Genomic DNA, 27202 nt, shown 5'->3' on the forward strand with positions numbered 1-27202 from the left:
TCATCCATGCAAGGCGCAGAAGTCAAAGTCGGCGAAGGCTTCCTGCTGCTCGGCGGAGAGGCTGAAAGGTTTGGACGGAGGCGACAGGATCGGCTGCAGTCGAGTGAACTCGCTGTCGAAGTTGCTGACGTCTACGGACTCTTTGATTGACGGCAGGAACGGCGGCTTTACTTTCTTGGCCAGCAGGGCTTCCCAGTCGATGGTCTGCGAGAAAAAAGTTACAAATAGTAGAAAGTGTTTGTATCTTATATAAAATATAGACTTCACTTTCATAAAGGGCTGAACAATTAATCAAAATTATATCGAAATCGCAAAATGGCCAACTGTAATGTTCAAAGAATTACAGTAAAAGTACTGCAGTATTATGAGCGATGTAGTATGCAGTATTACAGTAAAAGTACTGCAGTATTATGAGTGATGTAATATGCAGTATTACAGTAAAAGTACTGCAGTATTATGAGCGATGTAGTATGCAGTATTACAGTAAAAGTACTGCAGTATTATGAGTGATGTAGTATGCAGTTTTACAGTAAAAGTACTGCAGTATTATGAGCGATGTAGTATGCAGTATTACAGTAAAAGTACTGCAGTATTATGAGCGATGTAGTATGCAGTATTACAGTAAAAGTACTGCAGTATTATGAGTGATGTAGTATGCAGTATTACAGTAAAAGTACTGCAGTATTATGATGATGTAGTATGCAGTATTACAGTAAAAGTACTGCAGTATTATGAGTGATGTAGTATGCAGTATTACAGTAAAAGTACTGCAGTATTATGAGTGATGTAGTATGCAGTATTACAGTAAAAGTACTGCAGTATTATGAGTGATGTATTATGCAGTATTACAGTAAAAGTAATGCAGTATTATGAGTGATGTAGTATGCAGTATTACAGTAAAAGTACTGCAGTATTATGAGTGATGTAGTTAAAGTATTACAGTAAAAGTACTGCAGTATTATGAGTGATGTAGTATGCAGTATTATGAGCAATGTAGTATGCAGTATTACAGTAAAAGTACTGCAGTATTATGAGTGATGTAGTATGCAGTATTACAGTAAAAGTACTGCAGTATTATGAGTGATGTAGTATGCAGTATTACAGTAAAAGTACTGCAGTATTATGAGCGATGTAGTATGCAGTATTACAGTAAAAGTACTGCAGTATTATGAGCGATGTAGTATGCAGTATTACAGTAAAAGTAGTGCAGTATTATGAGTGATGTAGTATGCAGTATTACAGTAAAAGTACTGCAGTATTATGATGATGTAGTATGCAGTATTACAGTAAAAGTACTGCAGTATTATGAGCGATGTAGTATGCAGTATCACAGTAAAAGTACTGCAGTATTATGAGCGATGTAGTATGCAGTATTACAGTAAAAGTACTGCAGTATTATGAGTGATGTAGTATGCAGTATTACAGTAAAAGTACTGCAGTATTATGAGTGATGTAGTATGCAGTATTACAGTAAAAGTACTGCAGTATTATGAGCGATGTAGTATGCAGTATTACAGTAAAAGTACTGCAGTATTATGAGCGATGTAGTATGCAGTATTACAGTAAAAGTACTGCAGTATTATGAGTGATGTAGTATGCAGTATTACAGTAAAAGTACTGCAGTATTATGATGATGTAGTATGCAGTATTACAGTAAAAGTACTGCAGTATTATGAGTGATGTAGTATGCAGTATTACAGTAAAAGTACTGCAGTATTATGAGTGATGTATTATGCAGTATTACAGTAAAAGTAATGCAGTATTATGAGTGATGTAGTATGCAGTATTACAGTAAAAGTACTGCAGTATTATGAGTGATGTAGTTAAAGTATTACAGTAAAAGTACTGCAGTATTATGAGTGATGTAGTATGCAGTATTATGAGCAATGTAGTATGCAGTATTACAGTAAAAGTACTGCAGTATTATGAGTGATGTAGTATGCAGTATTACAGTAAAAGTACTGCAGTATTATGAGTGATGTAGTATGCAGTATTACAGTAAAAGTACTGCAGTATTATGAGTGATGTAGTATGCAGTATTACAGTAAAAGTACTGCAGTATTATGAGCGATGTAGTATGCAGTATTACAGTAAAAGTACTGCAGTATTATGAGCGATGTAGTATGCAGTATTACAGTAAAAGTAGTGCAGTATTATGAGTGATGTAGTATGCAGTATTACAGTAAAAGTAGTGCAGTATTATGAGCGATGTAGTATGCAGTATTACAGTAAAAGTACTGCAGTATTATGAGCGATGTAGTATGCAGTATTACAGTAAAAGTAGTGCAGTATTATGAGTGATGTAGTATGCAGTATTACAGTAAAAGTACTGCAGTATTATGATGATGTAGTATGCAGTATTACAGTAAAAGTACTGCAGTATTATGAGCGATGTAGTATGCAGTATCACAGTAAAAGTACTGCAGTATTATGAGCGATGTAGTATGCAGTATTACAGTAAAAGTACTGCAGTATTATGAGTGATGTAGTATGCAGTATTACAGTAAAAGTACTGCAGTATTATGAGTGATGTAGTTAAAGTATTACAGTAAAATTATTGGTTTTTCAATGAAAATTAGATTAATGATGTTAAAATGATCATTCCTTCAAATATCGCAAATCATATCACATTTGCATTATCAGTCAAAATAATTACAATTAGACGTTTTTTTGAAAATCGTTCAGCCCTACTTTCATGTTTTTTATGAACTGCTGAGCCCACATTTCTGTAATTTTCAACAAAAATGTAATACACTTATAAATGATGCCCAAAAATAAATAAAATCAATAACAGTCTGTCAACACTCTGAAGTAATTATTCTACCTGTTAGTTCAGGAGTAATAGTCAAACATGTATGCAGAGAGAACATAATGTCATAGAAAGAGAGAGAAAGTGGTTCACCTCAAAGAATTTCTCTCCTTTCAGCTCGTTGGCGTCCCTCTCTCCGCCTCCGAGCCTTTTCAGCGGGTTCCTCTTCAGCAGCTGCACAGAGACGGTTTGTTTTGTTTGGTTGTTTTGATGATAATCTGGTTTTCACCACAGCTGAGCTGACAACCCGTTAAAGGAATAAATCTTTAAAACAAACTGTAAAATAGATTTTACAGCTGCAACTAATAATTATTTTGATTATTGACTAGTTTGGTTATTAAACTCTGGATTAATTGATTAACCCTCCTGTTGTCCTCAGGTCAAGGAAGGAAGGAAGGAAATGAGTAAGGAGAGAAGGAAGGAAAGGAGGAAGGAAGGAAGGAAAGGAGTAAGGAGAGAAGGAAGGAAAGGAGGGAGGGAGGGAGGGAGGAAGGAAGGAAAGAAGGAAGAAAGGAAAGAAGGAAGGAAGGAAGAAAGGAAAGAAGGAAGGAAGGAATGAGGAAGGAAGGAAGAAAGGAAAGAAGGAAGGAAGGAAGGAAGTAAAAGAGTAAGGAGAGAAGGAAGGAAAGGAGTAAGGAGAGAAGGAAGGAAGGTAGGAAGGAAGGAAAGAAGGAAGGAAAGAAGGAAGAAAGGAAGGAAGGAAAGAAGGAAGAAAGGAAAGATGGAAGGAATGAAGAAAGGAAAGAAGAAAGGAAAGGAGGAAGGAAGGAACGAAGGAAGGAAGGGAGTAAGGAGAGAAGAAAAGGAAAGGAGTAAGGAGAGAAGTAAGGAAAAGAGGAAGGAAAGGAGGAAGGAAGGAAGTGAGGAAAGGAACGTATGGAAGGAGGAGGGAACAAAGAAAGAGAGAAGGAGGGGAAGAACAAAGGAAAAATTAAAGAAAGAGGGAGGAAGGAAGGAAAGAAAGAAGGAACAGTCAAAAGAGAAGGGGTCAATTTGACCCGGGAGGACGACAGGAGGGTTAATCATTTTGTCCGTTATAAAAAGCTCATTATATTTATTCATTCTTGTTTTGTCCCTGATACTGTGTGTATTCAGCATGTTGTTGTTGTTGCATCAGAGATCATAATTACCTTCTGGATGATGGCGACGGCATCTGGAGGAAGAGAGGCTGGATACTGAACGTCATCGTTGACGATGCTGTCAAACACCTCTTCCTCATCCTCACCGGGGAACGGCGACTAACGGCGGGGACAGAAAGACGCTCAGTTAGTGTTTCTGCAGGTGGAAATAATAACTGAACACTGGTAGATATTTGAATTTAAAATGTATAATTAACCTGCTTGATTTAAAACTAGTAAATAATATCTTAGAATATGAACTGAAAACAGAAAACAGACTCACTTAAACCTGCTGACATATTGACACATCATCACCTTCCCTTTCTTCCTTCTTTCCTCTGTCCTTCTTTCCTTCCTTCCTCCCTTCCTCTTTTCCTTTCTCCCTCCCTCCCTCGTTCCTTCTTTCCTCCCTCCCTCCTACCTTCCTTCCTTCCTTCTGTCATCTGTCCTTCCTTCCTTTCCTTCTTCCCTCCTTCCTTCGTTCCTTCCTTCCTTCCTTCCTTCCTCCTTTCCTTCCTTCCTTCCTCCTTTCCTTCCTTCTCTCCTTACTCATTTCCTTCCTTCCTTCCTTCCTTCCTTCCTTCCTTCCTTCCTTGACCTGAGGACAACAGGAGAACTGCTCAATGTAAGTCCAATATTCACTCTCTTTTAGGTCTGTTTTTACTCTCTACCTCTAACTCCTGAGGGAAATATCTGTCTCTTTAGCTTCTTAATGCTCCGATATGTTCACCAGCTAGTCTACAGATAACTGTGTCTGTTTACAGCAGCTTTAAAGATGCCTGTGTATCCAAGGAGAGAGTGTGGGATTTCAACTCTGTCTATGAAGAAGTGAATAACATAGCGATAACAACCTCTCCCACAAGCATCTCAAAGATGAGGACGCCCATCCCCCACCAGTCCACCGCTCGGGTGTAGTTGTCGTCTGTCAGGACCTCGGGAGCCAGAAACTCTGGAGTCCCGCAGAAAGTCGAGGTCCGATCTCCATGACCCATCCCTGCCGAAATAATAACAGCTCTTTTACAATGAGTGAATGAAGAGTCATACACCCGAAGGTACCCAGCTCCCATAGGCTTACAAGATACTACTAACACCACATGTAGAGGCAAGTAGAACAGAACAAAGCCTTAACACCTTATATTGAATATAAATTAAAAAATTAAACAAAAGCTGACCTGTGTCAAACATACTGTAATCTACAAGTGCAGTGACAGAAGAATTACATCACAGCTCATCATGAATAAACATTTTGAGTAATCAGCAGGTGGTTTTTTATCTTCCAGGACTTTGCTTAGTTGCAGCTAAAGTTGCAGCAGTTGTATTTGGCAGGAAATGAAATGAATCAGATTGATGTGCAATGTGTAAAATTATATCACCTTCTTTACAAAGTCCAAAGTCTGTGATTTTCACAAATCCGTCCGCATCCATCAGCAGGTTGTCCAGCTTCAGATCTCTGCATGGAAACACACACACACACACACTGAGTATGTAATGAGGCTGAGAGATAAGAAGAAGAAAGCTACTGAAGGTCTGCAGCAATACAAAGTTATAAAAACCTACCGGTAGATGATTTTATTAAGATGCAGGAACTCTAAACCCAGCACGACACATGCTGAATAAAACCTGCAGAGAACAACAGATTTAAGATTATAATACCGGACAGAATCAAACCTGTGAAGCCTTTAGATACCAGAAGATATAACGACAAAAACTAGAGAAAAACAGATTTAAATTAAACAAATTATCTTTAACCTTTGTGTCGTCCTCCCGGGTCAAATTGACCCCGTCTGTTTTGACTGTTCCTTCTTTCCTTCCTTTCTTTCCTTCGTCTCTCTTTCCTCCCTTCCTTCCTTCAGTCCTTCCTTCCTCCCTTCCTTTCCTTCCTCCCTTCCTTCTGTCTTCCCTCCCTTCCTCTCTTCCTTCTTTCCTTCCTTCCTCCGTTCCTCTTTTCCTTTCTCCCTCCCTCCCTCGTTCCTTCTTTCCTCCCTCCCTCCTACCATCCTTCCTTCCTTCTGTTCTCTGTCCTTCCTTCCTTTCCTTCCTCCCTCCTTCCTTCCTTCCTTCCTTCCTTCCTCCCTTCCTCCCTTCCTTACTTCTTTCCTTCCTTCCTTCCTTCCTTCCTTCCTTCCTTCCTTCCTCCCTTCCTTCCTTCCTTCCTTCCTTCCTTCCTTCCTTCCTTCCTTCCATCTTTCCTTCCTAGACTGGAGGACAACAGGAGGGTTAAACAACAGGAGAACGGTCTCACCTGGTCTGGGCATCGCTGAAGACGTTGTTGTGGATGTGGATCATGAGGTCGCCGCCGGGTAAATACTCCATGACGAAGCAGACGTGGTCGCTGGTCTGGAAGCAGCCGTGCAGGTTCACCAGGAACGGATGTCTGGACGCGTTGATCATCTCAAAGATCCTCTTCTCGCTCATAAGGCTGCAGAGTGAATTACATAAGCTCCTTTAGATTTTATATATTTCATTAAATCTTAACTTTTATGCCACTTTACGATTATTACTTGAAGGAAGGGAGGAAGAAGGAAGGAAGGGAGGGAAGGAGGAAGGAGGGAAGGAAGGAAGGAAGGAATGAAGGAAGGAAAGGAGGGAGGGAGGAAGGAGGGAAGGAAGGAAGGAAGGAAGGAAAGGAGGGAGGAAGGGAGGAAAGGAAAGAAGGAAGGGAAGGAAGGAAAGAAGGTAGGAGGGAGGGAGGAAAGAAGGAGGGAGGGAGGGAGGGAGAAAAGAAAAGTGGAAGGGAGGAAGGAAGGATAGAAGGACAGAGGAAAGAAGGAAGGGAGGAACAGTCAAAACAGATGGGGTCAATTTGACCCGGGAGGACGACACAAAGGTTAAAGTTTTGACTCTTGACCCATTTCTGCTTTAGCATGGCCTTCAGTCCAAAGATACATTTATTTTACACACATTTATAATGAAAACAGGGGCAATAAAAGCAAAAAAAGAGGAAGCTTTAACTCCTAGATGTTTGGCTCCTCTTCAAGACAAGATTAGATAATATTTTAATGTGTTTGTGTTCATATTTCCAAATTAATCAAATTATAGCAAACTGTTGGACTGGTGCCCACTACGATCTACTCAGTGCTTCCACACTTTTGTCTTTATTCATGTTCAAACTCATTTAAGATGCAGCAGGTGTTTAATTTGTCTTCATTTCTCTGTCATAGAATCAATAATTGGTTAAAGGAGAATCCAATAAAGTTTCTTCATTCTGTTAAATAGGCTTTAATGAAGTGAAACACATTAATGGGAGAGATACTTGGTTAAAATACTGTTAATAGCAAGTAAAAGAAAAATCAATTACAGGAAATTGAAGGGGTGTGATGCCCCCCGACAAAATCAACTGCTGAAGAAATTGCCTTGATGGAAAAAACTGACATATACGGTAAGACTACAGAGGCAAAACTGGAAGAAAAATCTGCCAAAAAAAAGGTTGTTGTACAAGAAACATTTTTCTTCTTTTTCTTCTTTTTTCTAACCTTTGTGTGTGTGTGTGTTAGTCTGTTATTTTACCGTTGCCATTTTCAATGTGCAAAAGTCATTAAAACAAACCCTGAGGTCACTTTACTTTGAAAACACTCACAATAAAATAGTAATTACAATTAATTTTCAGCCCTCTACTGAACGTTGTTTGAGTTTAAAGGGTCAGTTCAACCAAATTACATGTAGACATATTTTTTTATGTACTCCTGATGGTGTCGAGTCATGGAGAGTCTGTATTATGTGCCGATGAATGATAAATGCAATTTGAACAGCTCAAAGTGTTAAAAATGAATTAAACCATCTGTTCTGTCCGTATCAAGCGGGGAGTTCTGGTCCTTTGAAATGATGCCAACACGGAAGTAACTTAAAACTGCATTCTATCAAAAGGCCACCAGGGGGCGACCGTTTTGGTGTCAAAAGGACTTCCGTCTCTATACAAGTCAATGGAGAATTCACCAACTTCTCACTTGATTTCTAACCTCAGTAACGTTTTCAAAATGTGTTTATGGTCTCAATCGCTAGTTTAAAGCCTTCTTCAATGCAGTATGATGTTCATTTGGGACATTTTGGCCTCCCTGATTTTATATTTGACGATAAAGCAGGGTATGCATTAGGGCGTGGCTACGTCGTGATTGACAGGTTGATTGGTTCACAGGTTCAGGAGGGCGCCTCATGCTCCTCCTGATGCCCATATAAGTAGAATCCGTGTTTTTTCTATTACCCGGCATGCACCTGAAATGTTCAAGATGGCGCTGCCCAGATCCGAAACTATTCGCTTCCAAGCAGCAGTCCACAAACCAATGGGTGACGTCACGGATGTTACGTCCATTTTTATATACAGTCTATGGTCCGTATTGAGCGATGTTCAAAGCTTCAGTTTGTACAGTTTTCATGGACGCTGCTACATCTGCTGTCAGGTATAGTTTTTTGACCATTTAAAATCTTTCTGAATCCTTTCGCTCACCTGTCCACTTCGTCTCGAGTCACAATGTCTCTCTTTTTCAAGGCTTTGATGGCGTACAGTTTTCCCGTCTTCTTAAACTCCGCCAGCAGGACCTGGACAAATTATTAGCAACCAACATTGAGAAAAAAAGACAAGAAGAAGAAGAAGAAGAAGAAGAAGAAGAAGAAGAAGAAGAAGACGTTTTGATGAAGCACAATGAGCTCAAATGAAAAACTGAACCTGTTACCTTCCCAAAGTGTCCTCGGCCCAGAACCGAAATATATTTAAGATCTTCCATCTGCATCCTGATGAGAAGACATAAACAGAGAAATAAAGCCATACAACTCAACTCAACATTTACTGTATTTTGGTGAGTGTTTATGTGTGTTTATGTGTGTATATGTGTGTGTGTTTGGTGTGTATTTGTGTGTACTTCAGAGCAGATACAGGCTGATCTTCATTTTCTTCTGTATTGTTTATGGATGACTGCAAACAGAAGACAAAGTTTGTAACATAAATACATGAATCATATCCCGACATCCATGCCAACACTTCTACAAATGAGTCTAATTACTTGGGGCTTCACTGCTAATGTTTAACCTTCCTGTTTTCCTCGAGTCAAGGAAGGGAGGAAGGGAGGAAGAAGGAAGTGAAGGGAGGAAGAAGGAAGGAAAGAAGGAAGTGAAGGGAGGAAGAAGGGAGGAAGGGAGGAAGAAGGAAGGAAGGATAGGAGGGAGGGAGGACGGAAGGAAGAGAGGAAGGAAGAAGGAAGGAAAGGAGGGAGGAAGGGAAGGAAGGAAAGGAAGGAAGGAAGGAGGGATGGAAAGGAGGAGGGAGGGAGGACAGACGGAGGGAAGGAAGGAAAGGAGGGAGGAAGGAGGGAAAGGAGGGAGGAAAGGAGAGAAGGAAGGGAGGAAGGAAAGAAGGAGGGAGGGAGGACAGATGGAGGGAAGGAAGGAAAGAAGGGAGGGAGGAGGGAAGGAAAGAGGGAGGGAGGAAGAAGGAAGGAAAGGAGGGAGGAAGGAAGGAAGGAAGGGAGGAAAGAAGGAAGGAAGGAGGGAAGGAAGAGAAGGAAAGACGCGGTCAATTTGACCCGGGAGGACGACACGAAGGTTAAAAGAGCTTTACTTTCGATTGAAAAAGTAAAGAGAAAATACAGATTTTAAAAATGTATCCATAGTGTATGATGAAAGATTTATAATTGCATAATTTACCAGATTTTCTTGCAGTGCAGGCACGGATGATGGTTTGTGTGCTGTGGTGATGATGGTGGGAACGTCCTCTCCCTGGTCGTGGCTGGTGGGAGACGGCTGATCCTCAGTGATGCTGAGTCTGATTACTGGAGCTTCACTGCAGATGTGCAAAAAGAGAAAAAGAAAAAAAAAGACGTTACTGTTCAGTTTAAACCACCTGTATCCACTCTCACACTGAAGAAATGTACATTAACGTTTTGAATACAAGAATCCACCAAACTTAAAACAATCAGAAGTAAAACATAAAAAGAGCAAAATTGATAGTTCTGATAAAACATCAAATTATAAAACTGTAAAAGCCACAATAGTAAAAACCATAAATAAAGATAAAATATAGAATTAAAAACACAAAAAAGGAGGAATACGGTCAGTAAAACTATAAGAAGGCCTTATCATAAAGTCACAATCATCTGATGAGACTTAAATCATAAGTTAGTTCAGATTTCTGCTGTTAATATACATTTTTAGCCACAATAAACTATCCATTACTGTGATTATATTTGTCATGAAATAAACAAACTGTTACAGAAGATGCTCCAATACAAGATTAGTGCAGCTCTGGCTGAGGTTTACGCTGCCAACTACAATGTAACACCATCAATCAATAAATCTTTATTTATATAGCGCCAAAGTCATCTCAAGGCACTTTTCACATAGAGCAGGTTTGGACCATACGCAGCAGAAAAACTCCCCTTTAACCTTTGTGTCGTCCTCCCGGGTCAAATGGACCCCGTCTGTTTTGACTGTTCCTTCTTTCCTCCTTTCCTTCCTTCCTTCTTTCCTCCCTTCCTCTTTCCTCCCTTCCTTCTTTCCTTCCTCCATCCCTCCCTCCTTCTTTCCTTCCCTCCTCCCTTCCTTTTTTCTTCTGTCTGTCTTTCCTTCCTTCCTTCCTCTTTTCCTCCCTCCGTCCTACTTTCCTTCCTTCCTTCTTTCCTCCGTCCTTCCTTCCTTTCCTTCGTTCCTCCCTCCTTCTTTCCTACCTTCACTCCTTCTTTCCTTCCTTAATTACTTCCTTCCTCCCTCCCTCCCTTCCTTCCTTCCTCTTTTCCTTCCTTCTTCCTCCTTTCCTTCCTTCCTTCCTCCCTCCCTTCCTTCCTTCCTTCCTTCCTTCCTTCCTTCTTCCTCCCTTCCTTCCTTGACTCGAGGACAACAGGAGGGTTAATGGGAAGAAACCTCAAGTAGAAACGGACTCTAGGTGCACGGCCATCTGCCTTGACCGGTTGGGGTTGAGTATTACTACGTCATGTATAGTCGTATTAAAACGTCTAACATGATGTCTCACCTTGGCAGTGTGGAGGTGTTTTGAGGCTCCCTCTCGTTGGGATGCGGCGTGTCGTTGGCCACCAGGTTGGGGGTCGTACAGAGGGACGAGCTGAATGTGGTGAAGGAGCTGTAGCGGGGGACGATGCTCATCATCACGTGACCCCACGTGGCGAAATTCATGTTCATCTGAGCGGCTCTGAGGAAGTTCTTTCCTGACAAAGAAAATTAACAAATTGACTAACAAGATGTAGACGGAGCGACGAAAACAAATACAAGCTGTGCTAATGAAACAGTAAACCAACAGCACTCTGTACCTCTCTCTTTAGTGAAGATACATCGCTGACGTCTCAGTTTCGGCTGCCGCTCGACAACAGTGGCGATGAACTGAATCTTTAAAATCCAGACCAGAAAAAAGTTGTTTTACATTGTTTATTGTCAAAAGTTACTTTTAAAAAAACTTTCAATATTGTGACAGCACAATTAAAAACTACCTAGGACAAAGAGAAAAACATATTTAAGGTGTGAGGTTCTCAAAATGATACTGAGTTGAGTTGAATTATTGAATAAAAAGTTAAACATTACGAAAAAGAAAAATATGAGTAAATGTTTCTGTGCATAAAAACTAGCACACTATTGAAACTTTTTCCTGATGACAAATAGATGATGTAAACTTAAAACTGGACATCAGCATAAAATGTTTTAACAGGTGGCTGACAAGCATTTTTCCACCTTATTTTCCAGGTGGCTTAAAAATGTTCCTACTTTTTTCAAATCTAATGTTTATAAACTTTACATTTTTTTGATCATTTAACAAAAAAAAGTCTTAACTCAAGCTCCTCTAACCAACGTTTTGTTCATTTGAATAAACTCATGATGACAGAAACATCTGGTTTAAAGTTCTGGAAAATTCATTTGAGAATTTCTCTGGAGGGAGATGTGAGGTCGTCCACTAATCAGAAAATTGGCTGTTCGATTCCCGGCTCCTCCAGTGTCCTTGGGCAAGATACTAAACCCCAAATTGCTCCTTATGCCTGCGCCAACAGTGTGTGAATGTGTGTGTGGGAAAAGCGCTATGTAAGTACAGTCCATTCACCATTTACCAGGTGTAATCATTCCAACAACACTACTTTTCTTCCATGAAATAAATTTGCTTCTTTAAAATTGAAGCTTGATTGTACAGTATATTTTCTGTTGTCTCAGCAGGCCGGTGTGTGTTTGTACCTCGGCGTAGAGGAGGCCCTGCGGCTCCAGACTCAAACCCTGGGAGTGGTTTGGTTTGTCCATCATCTCCTCCAGCCGCAGGAACGTGACAGCGCACATCGCCGTCCGGTCCCGCCAGAAGACACCGATCTCCAGCTCTCGAGACTGTTGGAAACACGGCGGAAAGAAAGAGACATCGAATGATTACAAACATTCAGTAAAGTAAAGAGTTCACAGGAAGTTACCCACACACACAGAAAGTGACTGAACCTGTGAGAACAAATCATTTCAATTAATGCTGTTTGATTTACTTTGAGGTGTTAAATATAACTTTTTAAAATGTTTCCTATAATATTCCAATAAACATCTCTCTACGATATGTACTTAACTTGAAAAATATGAAGAAAAATAGATAAATTAACTCAAAATCAAACAGCCACTGAGGCACCTATAATGAATTAATCTTATGCAGTCCATTGCCCGGGAAGCATGACGTTTATTTTGGTTTATTTTACCATTTTTCTACAAGCAAACAGACAAAGAACAATGGCTTCTGCTGCTTCTCTTGTCCTGGTAAAAAAAACAGAAACCCTGTTGGTTTATTCCTGCCTATCTATATAAATAGATTCACCTCATGTGCCCCAAACTGCCCAGTACCTTCAAAACAAAAGCATGAATCAGTACTCAAATTAACCTTAATGATACTAATATTATTATCAAATTAATATATTCTTCAAAGCAAAACAGTAACAATAAATAAATAAATTACCATTTAATTATTAAATCTTACAAGAACAACAAAAGGCGCCAACAGCATCAAACCTTATTTAACTCAGCTCACTTCTTACAGTGACTCATACTCTCTGTAATCTCACTGCTTTTTATAGATCTCACAGTTTGTTTTTGTTTTGAGGGTTTCCCACATTTAAAACAGAGCTCGGTAAAACAGAAAGCTTTTTAATGATTTCTCCTCTCAGAAGAAATAAACTTCAGCAAAGTCTCAAATCCTGTGTTAGCACTTATTCTAATCTCATATCTAAACCAACCAGTCAACCAAATCTGAGCACCGACATTATATCTATCTGTTTTTAACCCTCCTGGACATTTACTGTACTGTGTGATGAATGAACATCAGCAGGTGTGAGGGAGACACCTGCTGGTCAGACGCAGAACTACAACAATAATAAACCAACAATAAACAGCATCCCTGCTACAACATGTTGTACAGCAGCTCCTCCTGATAACAGATACATCCTAAAACAACTGTCTTTTCATCCATTATTCAGTAGTCACCTTCACAGCACTGACAGTAACCTCTCTGTTTGTGGAGTTTTTTTCCTATCTTTATTCAAGAACGTTGTATATCAATTTGAGAGCATGATTTATTGACATTGTCCCTCAAAACAACAAAATAAAACCAAAAAACCCAATTTTTTGGGGGGCAATTCTTACTACATCCACAGAAACTTTAAGGTGTCCCTTCTTATTGATATCAATCAATCAATTTTATTTAAAGTGTAGTATGGTCCCAACACACTTAACTATTAAAGAGACATTGGACAAGACATATAACGAGCCGTTAAACCTAAAAACTTCAAAGTTAAAGGGAATTTAAAAAGTGAGTAAGAGTTTTAGAGTCAGCTGTTATAATAATAATAATAATAATAATAATAATGCATTTTATTTAATAATGAAGTGAATAAATGAAGGTTTTGATTTAAAAATTTCAATAAAACAAGTTTCTTTAACCCTCCTGTTGTCCTCGGGTCAAAAAGGTAAAAGGTTAAAAATATGTGTAAAACCTGTGGTAATCAGTTGGAATGAAGTTGGCTAAAAGATCTAACACAGAATTGGTTGATAATTTATACCTTGATGATGATTTATAAACAGTCAAATCAGACATTATTTTCACCCGGGATGATACAAGTTGCACGGTTGACGGGAAGAGGGTTAATGATGGGGAGACCGGTGTGGAGAGACCAGAGAGAGCCTGCTGATGTATATGATGTAATGTGGTGCAAGTCCATGCAAGGCCTTTTAAGAACTTTTATGTAGGGCTGGGTGATATGGACAAAATCAAATATCACGATATTTTAGACCAAATACCTCGATATCGATATTGCAACAATATTGTAGAGTTGATTCTTGGTGCTTTCACAAAACATTTACACTATGAAATTTTTGATAAATAATCATCAGTAATGTGGATACAATGACAAAGTGGGTAAAAGGTACAAAACAGAACAGCTAGAACAGAAAAAATCATGTATTTTACTGTAATGCAGCTTTAAAACCAGGAAAAGACAACTCTGATGACCTAAATCTAAGACGATATCTAGTCTCATATCACGATATTCAATATAATATCAATATATTGCCCAGCCCTACCTTTACCTCTTTCGCACATAGTGGGTCACTACAGCAGAAAGCTATTCAAAAGATGTATTAACTTTTTTTGGTTGCAAATGAGGTCATAATTCATGCATGAAAGGGTTTAAATGTCACTTTGAACTACATTAACTTCTATGAAAGCTGCTATATAAATAAAGTTTGATGGATAATTGGATATAAACCATAACAACCACTCATCTGTATTTCTACTCATACATGCCACCGATCATGATTGGATGTTAATTGCTTCATTATAACATGTAGTGCACCTGTGTGGAAGCCAAAATCTAAGACAATATCTTGTCTCATATCACGATATCGATATAATATCAATATATTGCCCAGCCCTACTTTTTATGTCTAGAAAACTACTGAAAAGAGGCCAGAATGGGTCTTATATGGTTAAATATATCAAGTGTTAAAGATACATATGCAGGATTTTGTCAATAATACAGAAATGATTTATGATACAGCACACAGCCATGAATGTGGTCTGTGGTTGTATTTTGAGACAGTTTTCAGGAAACACACCTGCAGTTTTCTGTTGATGAGCTCATCCACTAATATCTCAGCACAAACGTAACTCTTCATGTGTCAACTGTGTGAATTTCCCGTCTGTCCTGTCTGTCCTGCTCTGTGTCTTTGTACAGTCTATACGGTCCTGTGGTTTCTGTATGTCAGCATATACAGTATATACAGTGTTACTACAGGCTGTAACCTGCTGATGCTGTTTATATCTGCTCTAATGTCACACAGTCATGTACATTTAGCTCACCAGGAGGACATATTGTCTTTGATCTTGTTTCTTTTAACCTGCCAGGAGCTTCAATGGCATTTTATTTCTGTAATTTGACCTATTTCAGGTTTTTGTGAATGTAAACATCCAGGTGTCACAAACCTGAATGGGGTGTTATACCTGGTTTTAAACCTGAATACGCTTGCTACAGCACTATAATAGAGATCAGGGTGCTGTACAAACACCTGATCCAGATTTGTGATTATTGTCTTGTCATGTCTGCATGTGTGTCCAGTAGCAAATAAGTCAATAAAACCCAAAATTATCTATAATAAGAGCTTACAAGCATTTTAAGTTTCTCAAGCACACCTCATGATCTTCTTCTGTGAACAAAATCACACCTGAGCCGCCTTTATTAGTAGGAGAAGACTGTGATATGCAGCTCAAAGGTCTTTAACAATGCAATAATGATCTGCGAGCTGATATAAAAGTTCTGACGATAATGCTGATGAAGTTATGTAGGTCAGACTTGCCAGAAGCCAAATTGGGTTTATTCTCGACTGCAGGAGAGAATTCATTTGGTGCAGAACTGACAGAAAGTGATTGAGGTGTAAAAGAGTCAACGGCATGATCAGAAACCTGGATGCTATCACAGGGAGCTGCTTTCATTACGCAAACGTTTTTTATACTGAACACGATCAACAGCTGCTCAAACTCCACCAACTGTTTGGATTATTGATTAATCTGTAGACTATTTTTTAGATTAACTGTTTGAGCTGCTTAGAGCTCCAACAATAGCCAATTAATCAGTTAGTGGCAACTATTAAATTAATCACCAACTATTTTCATAACCAATTAATCATTTTGAGTCCATGTCTTGAAGAAAAAACTGAATATTTTCTCCTTAATCCTCTATAACAGTAAACTGAATATCTTTAGGTTGTGACTGTCGGGATAAAACAAGATATTTGAGGATGTCATTTTAGGCTTTGGGAAACAGCTTTTGATATTTTTCACCATTTTTATCCATATTTTATGGACCAAACAACAATAAATCATTGAATATAATCATTAGTTAAAGCTCTAAATCTGTAAAACACCAACAAAATGTGAAAAAAGGTCATTGTACTCTCCTACACGCCAAAGTAATGTCATCCAATGTACTGTTTTATCTCACCGTCAAACCAAAACCCAAAGAACATCTATTTAAAATCTAATTTACACTGAAAAGAAGCATTTTCTCACAACTAAAAACATTTTTCTTGAAAAAATGACATAAACAATTAATCGGTTTTCAGTAAAGTTGCAGATAAATTTTCCGTCGATCGATTAATCAACAAACGGCTGCAGCTCACTGACTGAACTCACCCGCTCCAGCTGGATGCAGAACATCTGATCCCAGCCCAGTCTGCCGACAGCCGCCCAGCGCGTCCGGCCGACCACTCTGCCGTCCAGCCTGAGAACGGCGTTGATCTCTGCTGCGGCACATAAAACAAACACATGACCAAGACCAACGAGACAAACGGACGAGACAAAGAGTCTCTGTGGGGCTGAGCTCTGAGTCCTTCCTCTGCTCACAAATGTGTTTTGCTAACTGTCCTCTTCAATTGGATGTAGTTCTCTTCTCTGTGCAGAATGATGAAGGTGCAGAGTTTGTTTTTACATTAACCCTTACATACTGTTCAGGCTCAAATTTGACCCATTTTTACATTTTAGAGCTGTAAAAACTCCTTGTACACATTTCTTTTTGCTTGACTTTTACTAATATGACCCATAGTTTACACAAATGGAAATAAAATGCATTATTCTTTTTTGTGTGCAGCTGATACACATTATTGTGTAAGCAAAAAAAACCATACCATTCAAACATGTTCTTCATATTCTATAAAATGTTCTCCTGGACCATAAAATAGTGATTGTGAATGTCTTTTTCCCCCCATAACTAAATAGAATATGCTCTGCTTGCTCTCTGACAGCTTAAAATTAAACATTTATTGATGCCTGATGGGGAATTTATGAATATGAATTGGTGTAAAGGGCTAATTATGAGTCAGAATACGAACTTTAACGAGGGTTAGTTTGCTCACTTTAAATCAAGATGAGATGATGTTTGTATCGTCACTTATGTTAGGACAGGTGATGTCATGAATGTTGTATCATTAATTTTGTTGTACTCTTAAACTTATTGGACGTTGTGTATTTTCATTTATTTGAGTTGTTTAATCACTCTTTTTATTCTGTTGTATAAAGTTAAAGCTTTATTTTATTTATATTATTACTTTTCGTAGGTATTTTGATGTGTCATTTGAATATATGAAAAGAAGCATCTTTGTAACGGACGCTTCACATTACAAGTCAATTATCTCAAGTTGGCAGATCAGAAGATGAGCGAGAATAATAGTGTGACATTTTATTAGAAAACTGGAATTACATTTCTGCAATTTTCATACTTTGCAAAGAAAGCTAAATATTTGCAAATTCATACAAATGATTTTTGTGTAATATCACAACAGACACAAATAATATTTTTAAATGTCTTAAAACATGAGGGGAGTATTTAAGGCACAGTGGTGCTTTGAGCTAAATCCTAATATGAGATGTGTTTAGGCCTTGGTGTCAGTCGTGTAATATTAAAGGATAAGCCTGGTGATTATCAACTCAGGAAGAAACTAAATCAGTCATTTTCAAACAACATATGTGGATTAACAACAGCAGGAAGGAAACTAGATAAGGACTGTTGTTGTTACACAGAAGAAGCTTCGGATCAAATTTAAAAGTTGAAAATGTAATTACTTAGAGGTCTAACTGTTACAATTTCCCCAAGTATTCATACTCATAAAACTCCTTTTACCTCTATCAAGTAATACCATTTAAGCTTCTGGCTCCCAAAAGCATCTATTTAAGTTTTGATCCCCCAAAACAGAGAAGACGGTGATAGAAAATAGTCCTTTTTAAAGAGAAACAAACAAGATATTCAGGACTCATAGTAGCTTGGATTCTTATGACCAAGAGCCTTATATTGATTTTATACTTCTGTTCACTTTAGACAAAACAGCTAATAAATGTCATGCCATTCAGCAAATGACTTTTTCAGATGATACAGCCTCCTTCCACCATCGTTGGCAGAAGGTATAATGTAATAAAATGTAAGCGTACTATTAGTAATATTAGATTAACCTTTACACACGTATTTCATACTTTATAACAAGCATATGTTCCATGCAGCTGAGCAAACTCCGTTCATTGATGAAGAACTTAAGTGGCAATTGAAAGCCAAGGAATCAGCCAGTGTACGGATATTGAGTTTAAATTATATGATAAAATTTTTGGCCAAAAAAGTTGAAATCTGACCAAATAACTGTTTGCATTTTAGTGTTTTACTAATTGATCAATCTTACCGTTACTATCTTATCATTTAAATTCATTATTCACGCACATTTTAAAGCTGTGAGAATCAGATTTTGCTTGACTGATCATTTCACGTTACTGTATCATCTTAACTAGTGGTCGAAACAGTAAAATGTAAACAAACAAAATGCCAAATGTTGACTCACCAGAGAGGCTGTCCATCCTGTGAGCAGCTGGTGAAGTGTCCTCGCTGGGACTCGGAGGGTTTTCCTGCTCTGAATCTGTCAGAGGTTTCAGTAAATCTTCACATCCAAGAAGCTTGAGTTCAAGTTTCCCTAAAAAATAATGAAGAAAAATTCATTTTAACTCAATTGATAATGAGGAAATCTACTAAATGAAATTATATCAAGTGTAAAAATTGGATTTTGAGCACTTTTCTTACTACAGCATGAAACCACACATCTGTTTAAATTGGTAAACAGTAATGAATCTCACTTAAGACAGTTGACCCAAGTGAACACAGAATTTTAAAATAAAAACCTTTGATTTGTCAGCATGAATAAATCTCTTAGACTCAAGTCTCTAATCATCGTTGTCTGGAGCTGCACGCTGAGCATTCACATCCTCATTTTCTTCATTTTTGTTGTAGTGCTAACAGCTGTGGAGCAAAAAATCACCCCCAGTGTTTTCACCGCTCTGAGACTCGCTCTCATTATTTGCTGCCAACAAAGCAACTCCAGGATTTGTTTCCTTGTTACATCATCAAAAGGCTTTTTTCACCTTTTTTCCCCCCCTCTTCCTCCGCCTCATGCAGGGAAACTGGCTTACAACTGAACCGTCCAAAAAACCAACAGATTACATGTGCTGGTTTTCCACTGCCAGAGGTCAGCGTAATGGTAAATTATGTTCAAACAACGGGGACCCATGATATTACTGTACAAAGAAACGTCTGCGTATATGAACAAAAAAAATTTAACTTGCAATGTGTTTTTAGACGGAAAACATGGTTTAGGTCATTATGGAACAAGGTAAATTGATGCTGTGCAGAATCCTTGACCTACAAATTCGGCTGAATATAAGAGACAATGTTAAACTTAATTTAATTTGAACACATTTTGAGTATTTGCATGTCTTTCTTTCTCACACAGGGACACTAAGTTGTACATTTTAAGTGTCTAAAAACTCATGCAGTGTGACGTTTTCATGTCAGTGGTGTTCGGAAACAGCACAATCTTTGACGATACCAGTTAAAGAGGCAGGTCTAATAGAGAAGATGGACGGGGAGGTGGACAGGGGACATCCAGGTCTGGCGTTTTGGGGAGACTTGGGGGGTCCCAATGATGAGTCGACTTCTCCAGCAGGCTCCTCCAGAGGTTCCTGGCTCTTTTCCTTCAGGCATTTGTCCAGGGACAACCGCAGAAGATCCAGCTTCTGGGAGGACTCCTGCACCCGGGACTGAGCCTGATGGGAGGATAAACAATGTGATGTTATATTTGGTCTTTTTTAAAACACACTGCTCTTTTGGATTTTTGGGACAGTTACCAAGTCAGACATGAACATATTTTGGGCTTTTATCAAACATTTTATCAGTATTTAACTAAACAGTGCCGTACTTCTTTGTCACAGCTACTAATCAAGACCAGACTTTGCACAAACTTTATTTTCTTGGCATATTTTACATTTTCAGTTAACTCCTTGAGACCTATTTTGGGGGATTTTCCTATTTTAGCTAATTTAATACAAAAGAAAACAATACTGCTGACTATTTCAGATGTTTTTTATTTGTTTACTTTTTTATCCATTCTACCGTTATTGCTCTATGGATGGCAATGTAATCTGCTACTTTAGTCCAGATTTAACTAACTCAACAACTATTGGATATTGCCATGAAAGTCTGCACAGGCATTCATGGTCCCCAGATGATGGTTACCAGACAATTAATCAATAACTTTGGTGATCACCTGGCTTTTTCTGTAGTGCCACCATGTGTTGACCTTTTACAGAAATATGGATTATTATATGGTATATGGAATACTGACTATGAAATTTGGGTCAGACATAAAATGGAAATATTTTAGATGTGTCAGGCGTCATCTAATGTACATTTTTCCGATATTCAGCCTTACAGATATTTAGATTTTGGAACTTTGGTATAAGATTTTGTGGGTTTAACAAAGTTTGACTGCACAGCATGACACCATGTAACTGAATGGAAAAACTTGACATTAACTCTGATAGATTACACAACTCAAGCAAGAGTTTACTAAATTATTTTTAGACTTGACCTGTCTGCTTCACTCTTCAAAGGGGCAGATTTGGACTCCATATTTCCATTTCTCCAATTTCACAGTTGCTTCAGCGCTTTTGAGCATTATCCTTGACTAGCCTTGGACTCTTCCTCTGTACCTTGCTTGTAACATTGTATTTGCACCCCCTCTGAGGTTTTTTAAATTGTGATTTGGGTTTTATTTTAATTTGCAAATGGGAGGAGGGGAAAGGGAAAAAATGCATTGTATTGCTGAGGTATATTTTTCATCGTAAATTTTCATGATTTTCATGCTGACTATCAAGACCAATGTTGTGCTGAGCTTTTTGTTATTGTTATGTTTCCTGTGTCTACAAAAAAAGAAAGAAAACTCAATAAACATACTTGAGAAAAAATAAATAAATGGAAACCTTTGATTCCATGAAAAGAAGGAAAAGAACAGTTGAGCATAAGACGGTCCTTCTCGAATTTGAAAACAGCAATTTAATACAAAAATATCTATAAAAAATAGTATAAAATATAAATGGTGGTGAAACCATTGTGTTCATTTTACGTTATTTGTACATTTATTCTCCTTTTCCCTCTGATAACACTGAAAAAGTTTGGTTTCAGTCTGCTTTCAATGAAGAGTTTTTATGTCCCATGATGATCTAAATGCTGTTTCAGGGGCTTTTTTCATGCCCTGACAGTAATCCAGTTTAGGGGGAAGTCCCAAATATCTGTGCCAGCTTCCTCTCTTTAGTTGCTTGAAAAAGGTCAGTGTTGAAAGGCAATATCTACAAACTGTTTCCAAACTTTTACACAATTTCCAAACTTGGTAATAATCATAAACTGTAACATTACACACCTGCGTACACTACTGGCCAGCCTGTATCTATTTTTAACACAAAGTAAAAATCAACATTATGGCACCCTTGATCTAGAGGTACTTCAAAATAAAATTGTTTGAGAGGGTTACCTCAGCCAGTGCCTTCTGGTCTAGTGATGAGATTCCAACCAGCTGCTTCACCACATCCTTGGCCAGCGCCAACGCATCCTTCTCTCTCTGCATGTAATGCTGCAACTCCGCTAAACGGGCATCCACAGGACTGACAGTGAGTGGGGAGATCCCTGAAAGAGAGAGAGAGAGAGAGACAGAGGGCGAGAGAAAAAGAGACAGAGGGAGGGAGGGAGGGAGGGAGAGAGGCTGTAAAAAGCACTTCAACCCATTTCGGTCTGAAGGCATTCATTTCAGAAGAGCTACAAATCCTCATAGAGCCTCTTTGAAACTCTTTTCATTGCTGCAATCAATATTTATATGGCTGAAGTGAGTCCCATTTTCTCTGAAATGTCACTGTGCCACAGGCAAATGTCTTAACGTGACATTTTTTAAAAATGTTTCTGGCATTTATGTGACACTTATCTAAAATGTATGAAAGCAAGATAAAAATTAAGATTTCAAATGCTGCAAAGTTAATAGAACAAGACACCAATTAACATTTTCTGAGCTGTAGGCATGTTTGTGTGGCTTTTAGAAATTCTGTCGTGGCTCTAGAGATGAAAATGTTCATCAGTCGGTCCTTAAAGGCCAAAATATCTCAGGGACTGAAATTTTTAATAGATGTTCATGGACCCCAGAAAATGAATCCTAATGACTTTGTTGCTCCTCTACCACGACCATGAAATTTTAAGTTGAAATGACTCAACAATTATTACATTTAAAACTACCACGAAAGCTGGACATTCAAACACTTTGATGATGATCAGGTCTTAATTTGTATTTGTCCAATAAACCACTTGCTAAACTAACAACATTCCCAGCAGTCTCAGATGCACGTATGTTAATTAGCTACTTAGCAAATGTTAGCATGCTAGCACAATTACAAATGCAACTAATGATTTTTTTTCCATTATTGATTAGTATTTCGGTCTATAAAATATCAGAAAAGTCCGAGGTGTGACCTAAAGTGTCTTGCTTGGTCCAAACCAGCAGCCAATGACCCAAATATATTGAGTTTATTATCACAGAAGACAGAAAAGAAAGCAGAAAATATTCGCATTTAAGAAACTAAATCAAAGAATTTTTGTACTTTTTTTTTTTTAAACTACTCAAAACAATTAGGCTAAGCGATTATAAAAGTAATTTCTGATTAATTTTCTATTGGTTGACTAATCACTGCAGCTCTAAACACAATATTAAGAGCCCTAAAAAGATTAAATTTTCATAAACATTATTCCTGCTAAACATCAGCACGCTTGCATTGTCATTGTGAGCATGTTAGCAAGCTGACATTAGCATTTAGCTCAAGGTCAATGCACCTACCTATAGCCTCATAGAGCTGCTAGCATCACTGCAGACCCTTTGTCTTATTTATGTGGTAAATAGTATTCATTTTTAAAACCTAATTTCTCTACATTTTTAGTCAGGATCTGCTTAAAGTGAGTAGGAAATTATAGTGGCGCTACTCTCTACACCTAGAGCTGCAAAGATTAGTCGATTAATTGAGCTAGTTAATGAGGAATAATTATTTAGGAACAACTTATATTTGAGAAAGATTAAGGCAGCTGTTTTGATAACTGAATAATTGTTTTTGTCATTTATGAGCAAAAATGTTAAACAAACTGGTTTCAGCTTCTCAAATCTGAGAATTTAAAGCTTTTCTTTGTCACACACGATAGCAAACTGGTTATCTTTTATTTTTGGACTTTTGGTCAGATTAAAAACAAGACATTAAGATGATCCTTTAAACGCTGAGAAATTAAAATGACCATTCTTCACTATTTTCTGACATTTTTCAAGACAAAATAATTAATCTAGAAAAAAATTGTGAGTTGAGCCCTAAACGTACGTCTTTTTTGATAAGAAATGTTTTATTTTCCTGATTAAATGTGATGAATAGTGTGAACAAAGCATTGAGTGCCAATGAGTGTAGTAAAGAATGTGCCCGAATGAATTAAACACAGCATTTTCATACATAGCTGACACTTGGATACAGTGAATTAAACTGCCTGCACTCGTGCAAACTTCAGTTCGTTGCAGATCAAACAACATCATAAAGAATCTATCATGAGAAAAGGAGGTCAGGGGTCAGGCAAAGGAAATATGAGCCGAGGAAATGAGGCGCAGGATTTACTGCTCTCACATTTCATTTTGTTTTACTTTCAAGCCAGAGCTCTCTTTTTTTTTTTTTAAATGTTAGTTTCAGAGCTTTCAGATGGCGCATATCTCAGTTTAGAGTTAAATGTCACATTTACTCTCTGTCTCTATTAATGCTGCCAGAGTGGTTTCACTTTCCGGATTATACCAGTAACACCCACAAAGATGACAGTTGGCAGGAAGTTTCAACCAATATGGGCTTTTGATACTAGCTATGATATTTCTGAACTGAAGTTGCTAATAGGCGATACTTTTCTACAGTAACTCAGTATCTTTGTTATCCTTGATAAAGAAAAGAGCATCTTTTTGGAGTTTTTGGACAGTTAAACTCTTCACTGAAACCATTTTGTTTTTGTGCAACTTGTTACAACAGATCCCACCACACCTTGTGAGCTAAGAGGAAAGCTTTGGCATGTCTATATCTTTAAATAACCTGAATGATTCATTTTCAAACAACATATTAACAACAGCAGAAAGAAAACAATGTTAAGAGGTGTGTGGTTGGACAAAGATCCTTGGCATGCATCTACTGTAAAGATTTTTAAATTCTTATTTAGAGGTCTAACTGCTTAAATTTCCCTAAGTAGTCATATGCATAAACCTCCTGTTTACTTTAACAAGTAGTTTTAGCTTCTGTCACCCAAAAATGAGAGAAGACAGTGACTTCTGACAGCAAGAGGTCTTTTTTAAAAAGAAGCCAGCAAGGTTTTTACTCCCCCAAAGCAAATAAAATAACACACACAGTGACATACAGTATGTGAAGGGGGGCTGATTTGATTGATTATCCATTACCATCACTCAGTGGTTTCTTTAACAGATGCTGAGGTTTCTTCCAGCTTGAATTCCCGTCACATTTGTAATGATTTAATGAGCTTTGGAGGTTGAAAAGCCTTTCTTTCAAGCCAAAAATCACATTAGAGTTTTATTATGTTAATATGCTATCTATTATGTTTTTATTCCTTGTTTCTGGTAGATTTTGTGTTTTTTTTAAAGAGACAGCCAACTCAATCACATTTAGAAAATATAACTGTAACCAAAGAGCCATAAATTGTGCCACAGATCTGTTGATGTTGTTGCAGTTGCTACGGGTGACAGACAGAATTTGATGACTGTAATAAATTATTTAATGTCTTTTTCAAGCTAATTCACACACTTGAAGAAGCTCAGAGGCTGTGAGGCTCCTTAATTTTAGAACGAGGGAACATAAAAGAAATTTGGACAATTAATGTACTTTTATACTGAGATTTTTTCACATCCAGTGAGCCTCTAAGAGACTCTTGATCCAAGGATTCTGACCTCCATGAGTGGAGCTGTTTTGGTCACTGCCACCATCTCCAACGCCGCCGCCGCTGCTGCTACCAGCCTGGGTGACTTTGATAATCTGCAGTCGGATCAGCTCGATCTTGGAGCGGCTATCCTGCAGCATCTGCTGAGCTGTGGACAACATCTGATCCTGGATAACGACATCACATCAAGAGACAACAAACCTCACTTCATCACGCGCTGTTTTTTCCTAACAGCTCAGCTGGGATGGGAGCACATTCACAAACAACACACTGAATGAATGCAGCCATAGTTTATTATAACAAGTGGCAGAACATGAGGAAATCAACCAGTAACAGTGCTGGGCTGCATGCAAACACAACTCATTTTCATACTGGACATAAACAAGTGCCAAAGAAAAGATGCAATAAGTGAGAACAACATGTTCACATCAGCTGGAAACAGTATGACTTTGCACTTCACTAACCTCAGGGTGATGCTCGTGCTGCTCGTGCTCCTTGCTGAATAAGGACTAATTTATCATCCTCTGTGGAGGTGGAGGGGGGACCTCTCAGGTTGCGCCTCTCCACCTTCACTATCCTTGAAATACAACAAGTCCCCTGATGTTATGGTGCGTTCACACACACACACTCCGACTGAGGGCTTTCCTGATGCGGCTCCTACATCTTGAGGTCCTGAATCATGCAGCTTGTCCTCCTGTTTGTTTTTGCCTCCCTGCAGCCTGCTCTGCAACATCCCCTTCCCGCTGCATCCTCATCATCCGCTCTGTAACCAAATCCCCCTCTCTCTCTTTCTCGCTCTCTTTTAGGAGGGGGGGGTTTCTGCAGGGGGACGGCAGAGTTCCTCTCCGGTGCCAGCACTGCTGCTGCTGCTTGCTGCTCGTCTGATAGTGTTGATCGCCTGCTCTGGGCTCGGTATTGGCCGCTGCATGACCACATGCTCCTGTGCTGTCACCAACCAAAAGACAAACACAGAGCTGCTGCTGCTGCTCTCTTTGGGACAAGGCAGCATCCAGCCCGCAGCGTTTAAGAGGTTTGTTTAACCTGCTTTGACAAGGAGGGGTGTGAGAGACAGTAATAATAACCATTCTGATAGCACCAGCATACACAGATATATGGGGGAATGTAAGAGCAGCGTCAGGCATCGTGAACATGATCCTGGACATATAGGTTTACTGAAAACACACTGATTTTTTTTCCAAACCTCTGCATGTACATGTCAGCATAACTACATGACAGCTTTTGTGGCTGCTGTTGTTCTCTTCTGGTCAGCTGAATGTTGCCCTGTTAAATGAGAGTGGAGATTGGTGAGCTCAAGTTGACAGGAGATTGATTGATTGATTAATTGAAATCCATTAATATGAGTTACATGTAGGCATGAAAAGACACACTTGAATAGATTGTAATTTTTCCACCCTGCACTTGTCGTAATTAAGCTATTACACGTCCACTAACCTGTGAAGCGCCAGTCTTAGCCTCAATCACTTACATTGTGAGTGTTTTATAGAGGGATCTTATAATGGTCAGTATGATTACAGTAAGAAAAACTACTCCAGTGTTCATTTTGACCCGTCCAAATGAACAAGAGAACAGTTGTAAACCCGTCCTTTTAACTACAGAGGTAAACTGCGATTGGTTTTCCCTCACTAAATACAATAAACACAATGCATGCCAGCTACTGGACATATTTCTCCACATAAATGGGGTGTATATTTGGCTTTTTTCGTACCTAAAATACTGACCACCACCAAAAAATATATATAGGTCCAACTGATGGTTTGGCCTGCCTCTGAATAAGCGATTTTTTTGTTGTTTTTTGTGGGGAAATTTTAATATGAAAATCAGTAATATTTTTTATGTATGTCACAATTTGAGGTTTGGATCAATTTAGTGATTACAGCAAGAAAAAACTATTCAAGTGGTAATTTTGACCCCTCCAAATGAACACTGGGACAGTTGTACACGACAGTTTCCCCTCA

The 27202-nt window shown here is 38.5% G+C and overlaps 1 protein-coding gene and 2 pseudogenes across 1 annotated transcript; 1 reads left to right on the forward strand and 2 right to left on the reverse strand.

Annotated features, from left to right (window-relative positions):
* LOC133978519 (serine/threonine-protein kinase N2-like) lies at positions 1–25387 on the reverse strand. The gene is made up of 19 exons (XM_062416781.1): positions 25237–25387; positions 21763–21914; positions 19783–19999; positions 18745–18873; positions 16559–16668; positions 12085–12228; positions 11178–11253; positions 10883–11075; positions 9553–9697; positions 8781–8833; positions 8595–8652; positions 8369–8460; positions 6170–6346; positions 5485–5547; positions 5301–5377; positions 4779–4921; positions 3940–4047; positions 2903–2983; positions 1–204 (listed from the first exon to the last, which is right to left on the reverse strand). The coding sequence occupies exons 1-19, from the start codon at positions 25385–25387 to the stop codon at positions 1–3; spliced, it is 2373 nt and encodes a 790-aa protein (XP_062272765.1).
* Positions 1–27202, reverse strand: part of LOC133978509 (uncharacterized) — a 455381-nt pseudogene that overhangs the window by 327659 nt on the left and 100520 nt on the right.
* Positions 1–27202, forward strand: part of LOC133978510 (zinc finger protein 208-like) — a 355630-nt pseudogene that overhangs the window by 117878 nt on the left and 210550 nt on the right.

Source organism: Scomber scombrus, chromosome 4 (genome assembly GCF_963691925.1).
Source record: "Scomber scombrus chromosome 4, fScoSco1.1, whole genome shotgun sequence".
NCBI classification, from domain to species: domain Eukaryota; kingdom Metazoa; phylum Chordata; class Actinopteri; order Scombriformes; family Scombridae; genus Scomber; species Scomber scombrus.